General features: G+C 44.7%; 1 protein-coding gene across 8 annotated transcripts in view; it reads right to left on the bottom strand.

The window, feature by feature from the left end:
- The window catches only part of osbpl6 (oxysterol binding protein-like 6), a 47,979-nt gene continuing 41,061 nt past the window's right edge, over positions 1-6,918 (bottom strand). For 7 of the 8 annotated variants that reach the window (XM_077002864.1, XM_077002867.1, XM_077002869.1 and 4 more), the window contains 6 exons: positions 6,452-6,530; positions 6,105-6,249; positions 5,789-5,933; positions 5,395-5,521; positions 4,562-4,684; positions 1-3,978 (listed from right to left, as the gene is read on the bottom strand). In XM_077002864.1, the coding sequence (XP_076858979.1) occupies positions 3,870-3,978; positions 4,562-4,684; positions 5,395-5,521; positions 5,789-5,933; positions 6,105-6,249; positions 6,452-6,530 (728 nt within the window). In that variant the 3' untranslated portion in view covers positions 1-3,869. Of the gene's footprint in view, positions 3,979-4,013; positions 4,186-4,561; positions 4,685-5,394; positions 5,522-5,788; positions 5,934-6,104; positions 6,250-6,451; positions 6,531-6,918 lie in introns of those variants that run through there. The other variant, XM_077002868.1, reaches the window with a different exon arrangement.

Below are 6,918 nucleotides of genomic sequence, written 5' to 3'. Positions count from 1 at the left end.
TGCTTTCCAGTAGTTTGGTATATTAGAACAAGCACTAGGCAGCAGCAGCGTACAGTGATCATGGAGAGGGAGATATGTGTTTGTACAATTGCACTTCATCAGAAGAAACCCATTGTAAAATGGATCCGTTCAGTCAGACAGAACCACATTCTGTGGCTTGGAGTTTATCGGTCTGGAGGTAAGGGAAACGAAAGCAGTAACATAAAACAAATAGACACGAACAGAAACTGCTTTATAAGGCATGAGCAATGTTGACTGGCAGGCTATATGTATACATGCAGGTAGGAAAACAGGTCAACAGTTGAAACTAGTTCTACATGGGATCTCCTTATAGCCACTACAGAACAGGAACACTCAGATATGTTGCCCTCCTCTCCTCAAGCTAGACACATACAATCGATGCTAAAATATCCAATACAAACATCTGCATCAGAATGGTTTTGTTAGTAAGGTGACTGCGTCGTTTTGTTAAAACATTCTACATACATATAACCATATCAAACAAACCAGGGCTCATCTACGATGTGTCTCAGGTGGGCACCATGGAGAGGAGAAAACAACAGCGGTTGTCTGGTATCTCTCGGCCTGCCTGGCAGATGTCCTACCATCCAAGACGAGAAGCTGTCGGACATCGACCACACATGAAGCCCTGGAGGGATTTCCTCAGCAGAGAGGCGGAATAATGATGTTCGAGACTCTGATTCACGTTATGAAGTATTTTGCCCAGCGTTCCCAAGAATCCAGCTGCTACCATGCCCAACAGGGCAGGACTAGGAGAGGGGTTAGTGCAGTATACAGGGTGTGTTGAAAGACATTATGATCTTTGTGCGGTATTGTCAGTTAATGTGATTATAGATGCTTTAAGGCACAGCAAGTGGGACTGACACGATGCAGTATGATTCTGAGAGAGAAGTTCTGTTCAGAGATATATGTAACCAACTATGTGACCAAGCACAATTAATTTATTTAAAACTATTATGAGGTTTTCAATAATCTCCTAATATATTTTTTGTGCCATAAAATAAAATATCTCAAATAAATTGGTGACTTTGTCTCCTGTGATGCTTGCTTGGAAGACAAAGTTTGCAAGTCCAGTGATGTCAACATCGTCATGAACAGGATCGGTCCCAATGAATTATACTGCGACCGAGCCTGCATGTAAAAGATGTTAATTTTATAATCAAAGTGTCTAAAATTGGAACTATATTTTGTGTTAAAAATCGTTCTTAAAATGAAAGTTCTAATTTTGGTTAATATATAATGAGTTTAATTTTTTGGCTATAGGAGAACAATGAAAACACATCTAAATAAACACTGGGCATTTTGTGTTCAAAACCCTCTTTGGTTTATAAGCGGAAACAAGATTAAAAACAGTGCCCAAAACATGTTCAGCTATCTTATTTCAACCGACTGTCTAATCAGTGGTGTTGAGGTTTCAGAGACCTGGGTCATATTTATTACAGACTTTAGACCTTATGACCAATGATCCAGGAACAGGTTCTCACTGCCCCATGACTGCAGTCATTAAGACATGAAAGTTATAAGCTGGTTTAAGATCTGAACTCTTATTTTGAAAAACTTGTCAAAAACAGGGCCTCATCATTATGCAGGGTATGAGCAGTACCACTACTTGGTCAGCAGGTGTCTCTGGTGTAGTAGTAATTAAACAGCTGAGATACTGGTCAGTCTGAGCAGCGCTTCATATATGCAGCATAGCGAACATGTCCTGAATGGAATAAATGGCATACTAGTCTGTCAGGTGAGCAAGGTGTACATGGTGCTCCACCTGGAAAATGGCTTCAGGCTATATCCCTATAAGAGATAACACTTTTCTCTATGTCCCTCTGGATAATAGCATCAAATTATTAAATGTGAAGGTAAAATCTGCACTGCAAGCTTTCCAGTGAGGTCCCCTTAAGCTGTAGAGCCTTACCGGAACATTCCAGTGTTCTTCGTTGGTTGTTTGCTTTTGTTTTTTAAACGTATTCTTGGCACATTATAGTGTTTTAAAACAATGTGTTTTTTTATGTTCTTTTGGATAAATGCGTGATTCTAAAGTACGAGCCAATGCAAAAATGCTGCAGGCTTCCACAGGGCCTAGGAGACAGCAAACCGTCTGCAATGCAGTACGCTCCAGACTCCATATGTTTCATCCCATCATACTGTAGGACCTGGCAATGAACAGAATGTACATAATCTTAAAACTTGCCTGGGTCCGTTTTATTGTTTTTGGTGATGCATTGCTGGTCTTTAATACATTCTGCAGAAGTGCATCATGTATCTAATTATTTGTGAATGTTCACAGCATGCCTGCAAGATCATCACCTCAAGGTTACAGAAGCTACTACAGCAAAAATACTAGTTATCACACTATAGGCAAATGTCAATTTTAAAATTAAGATAACAAAAAAAAATCTGGAGTGAATTATTGTAAAATAATTCCTCACAATAACCCGAGGATGTGATGCTGATTTATACTTGTGGTTGCACAAGTTTCCATCTTGCTTTAGAATCACACATTTCAAACACCAACATTTTGCTTTAATCCCATTCTTCGCCCCAATTTATGCCAATTCCCACCCACCAGCTGTAATATGACAACTAGCAAACCTCCAAAATGACGGCAAGCACCAAATCCATTCCAACGCACTCAGATAATAGTCCTCACTGCCTTCAGCAAGTTTAAACACAGACCTCCAACTGGTAAGTGCCACAGTGATTGGCAGGAGGCAAAGGAACGCCACCCCTCCCCTCATAGAGCAGCACCAACTGGCTCCCTCTGACTCCCGGCCACAGGGGGCCGTGGCAGCACTGGGCTTTGAACCAGCACACCCCCGAGGGGAGGGCCAATGCTTCACTGTCGCACCACTCAGAAGAAGTCACCAACATTGTTTGAAAAATCTTAAACATGCAGAGATTTTTTTTTGATGTTTGGTAGTCTACAAATATGAAACTGGACAGGCTTTGATAGAACAGCTATTCAACACAGGGATGGATGAAATATAGTCTATAAACTAAGCTCTCCATCTGCCAAAGCCTCAGAATCTTTGGGAGTGTTTTTAAAAGTAGTCGCGTACACATTTTTGAGAATGTATTATGGAGCTTAAAAACCTGTGATCCTAATCACTGAACTAAGACAGCTTCACTGAGGCAAGGTCAATCCAGAGTTCCTAAAGATGGCAGAAAAACAGCAAATGAAGCTGAACAGACAGGGATCAATCCGATTGGCTGGCCTGAATCCATCCTGCTGCTTGGGCCGACCTGCTGACCCAACATTGGCCGTGAGGTCTTCAGCGCTAAAGATCTCTGTAAAAGGCCATTACGCTTCAAAACAACAAATGATGTGCTGACAAGTAATTCTAGCGTATGCCAATGAAAGCTGCCATCTATGCATGCAGGATATTCTGTAGGTATTGTGCGTGAGACCGAGAGATAATTCACACGGTCGGTCTAAATCAGAGCACTTGAAGAAATCGTACGGTTTTTTACTAAAGCGTTAAAGTGGACTGTTAAGAAGCGGCTCCTTAAGGCATGGACGTTAACAGGAACCCCGGGCCGGCTTCGCTAGCTCGGATCTACAATTCACCACGGAGGCCGTGGCCACGAGCATGTTCAGGATGTTTCTATGGTGATTGGGAGTGTGTGTTTTTAGGGGTGTTCGGCAACAGGGGGTGTGTTTCTGGGTGCGGGGGGGCGGGGCGCAGTGGTCTTCCGAGCCCGCCTTCTCTTAGCGCCCGCCTCCCCCAGCGCCCGGAGCCGCCGGCGAGGTCCCATCCCCCGCACGTGTCACGGCAAGCGGTATTGTGCATAGGTAAAGTTCCTGTAGTCTGTAGCAGTGGTGCGATATGTTTGGGACAGGTACTGGGATGCTACCACAGTTGAGGGTTCTCCAGCGTGAGGAAGCCCGGGTCCTTGCGCAACTCCCAGTACGTGTTGTTCGAGACCCACCTCTCTCTCTCGTTCACGTCCACGACTTTCCTGCCAACGGGAAGCATGGAGATCCGTAAGGTGAAATGACGAAGACCAGAGGGGACAGACCACTGCAGGGAGGGGCTAAAGGACATGGCAAGGCGAGTAGTGGTCTAAACCAGCGCCACTCAAACCAGTTCCAGGGATCCACTGGCGGCTCCACATTTGTTCTAGCTGCATCCCAGCACTCCAGAACCAAAGCAGGTGTACTGAGAGCTGCTGGGTCAGAGCAAAAATGTGGACCAGTTAGTGGGCCCAAGGACTTGGTTTTTAAATGCTACATTTAAAACTAGAAGCTGAAAGTATACTTACAATATACTAGCAACTACATAATAATGTTATTATTACCATTAATGTCATTACACACTCTGTAGTGTGTTATACCTTTGTAGCTTCAGAAAAATGTTCCACATTAATGATTAACATTAATGATTCAAACACTTTCCACTATTAATGATTAACTCTGATTACACTGTAGCTTGAGGAGGAGGGATCTCCCTTGAATAATCCCTTTAGATCATGATTAGCCTAAATCTGTGTCCGCTAGACCAGACCAGATGGAAGCAGAGAGGCAAGAAGGTGATTGGCTGACTTGAAGAAGCGCGGCTGGTGTTTGGCGCTGTTCTCGTCCTGCCTCTTCCTCCTGGACCGCTGCAGTTCTTCTATCCGCTGCTTCTCCGCCGTCGCCAGCTCCAACTTCCCCTCCTCCAGGTACCTGGAGATCGCCGTCAAAGCAGAAGGAACGCAGACGTCTTTCAAAGGTGGCACACGCGGCGTGGGATAGGTCGTGCAGTTTAAATGGGACCGGACCACTTGGTAGTGGAGGTTGTGGTGCATGTGTCCTCCAGAAGGGGGCAGGAGTACAGCGTCTCCGCATGAGGAGAACGCAACTCTGACTGCAGAGTGAATGAGTCATACGAACCTCTGTGTGTGTGTGTGTGTGTGTGTGTGTGTGTGTGTGTGTGTGTGTGTGTGTGTGTGTGTGTGTTGGTGTTCATGTGTATTAGTACATAGCTCAATCAGCATGACCTTCTGTAAGTAAGTGTGTGCGCATGTGTGCAAGTGTGTGTTTGTGTGTGTATGCATAAATGTGCGTGTGCGTGTGTGTGTGTGTGCATGCGCAAGTGTGTGTTAGTGCATGGTTCGGTCAAAATGATCTTCTGTAAGCAAGTGTGCATGCATGTATGTGTACATATTAGTGCATGATCAGAGTGGGCTGTATGTGCTTGTATGTATGTGTGTGTGTTAGTACATGGTACATGTTAGTACATGGGTTGCAGCAGTACACTAGTACTTCTACAAGTGTATGTGTGTGTGTGTGTGTGTGTGTGTGTGTGTGTGTGTGTGTGTGTACATGCGTACCTCTGATTTGGTCTAAATCGAGTATCTGTGTGTGTGTGTGTGTGTGTGTGTGTGTGTGTGTACCTCTGATCTGGTCTAAATCGAGCATCTGTAGGTGGAATCAGTTCGCTCATTTCAGGACAAAGTTCATTGAGTTCAATGGCGAACCTGGTGAAGCCATAGTACAGCTCATAGTCTGTGGGCATGGAACCTGCGAGCACACACACACACACACACACACACACGCACACACACGCACACACACACGCACACACACACGCACACACACACGCACACACACACACTGCAAATCAAAGAACCGGCCTGGGATTTATCTGACTGTAAAAATCATTCAAACTCCAATACAACCCATATTTGACTCTGGTTTTATTGGCCATTAGACAATATTGGCCGTTGACATTCGATTTAGAAGCAGTGAGGAGAGTTCAGAAGCAGCTCCTCCATCCTGCACACGTACCTGGTCTCCAGATACACCTGGCAGAAGGTGGCACTCCACAGTAAAGACCTTCATGCCACTTCCCAAACAGCCGATGAACCACCTTCCCTTCTTGGTCCATCACAAACCCTTGCACCTCATTGACATTCGAGCTCCAGTAGGTACCCTGCACGCACACACACACACACACACACACACACACGCACGCACACACACACGCACACACACACATTACAGAGAAAGAAAGAAAAGTAACTGACATAAGGAGAAAGAGAGGAGGAGGTGAAGAGAGATGATTCTGGGTGGTATGTGTGTGCATTGCTGATTGGTTTACTACCTTGATGAAGGTGAGTTTGCACATACAGGTGCTGTTCTTAGTGTTTCTGATCGTAACCTCTCCATAGTGTTCAATCCATCTCCTCCCACTCAGAATGTTGTGCACACACGTGGTCACCTTATTCCACTCGTAGTGGTCACCAAAACTACAGGCACACAACACACACACAAACACACACCAGTCTTAGGTGAACTGAGAAAAACAGAAGTCATACAATAAGTTTTCCCTCGCCTCTGAAAAGAAATGTAACACATATACACATACATCTGTCAGTACAAAAATATATGGTTTAGCTGTAAAAAAAAAATGCACAAGAAGCCCCTTTAATATCCAAGAGAACTCTGTACCTGGGAAGCATGACGTTTACTGTGCCGATGGGGAGAATCTCCATAGACTTTCCCCAGAACTTATTCTTCCATCTGACATCTTACACATGATTACAAAAGTACACACACAGACGCACACACACACACACACACACACACACACACACACACACACACACAAAACAAGCCCATTGGTGGAGAAAGTACATTAAGTAAACCCGACACTCATCTTAAGGCAGAGGGGACATCATTAGGCTTCTTCTGCTAAGAGCTCAGCTGGCAGCTTGGATGGAAAGACCACTACAACAGGACGTGTGTATGGAATGATGACAATTATAACAGGACACGTGTATGGTATGACCACTACAACAGGACGCATGTATGAAATGACGACCACTACAACAGGACATGTGTATGGAATGACCACTACAACAGGACGTGTGCATGAAATGACCACTACAACAGGTTGCGTGTATGAAATGACGACC

Source organism: Brachyhypopomus gauderio, chromosome 4, assembly GCF_052324685.1.
Source record: "Brachyhypopomus gauderio isolate BG-103 chromosome 4, BGAUD_0.2, whole genome shotgun sequence".
NCBI lineage: Eukaryota > Metazoa > Chordata > Actinopteri > Gymnotiformes > Hypopomidae > Brachyhypopomus > Brachyhypopomus gauderio.
The sequence above is the reverse complement of the archived record's forward strand: the minus strand, read 5'-3'. Positions and strand labels throughout refer to the sequence as shown.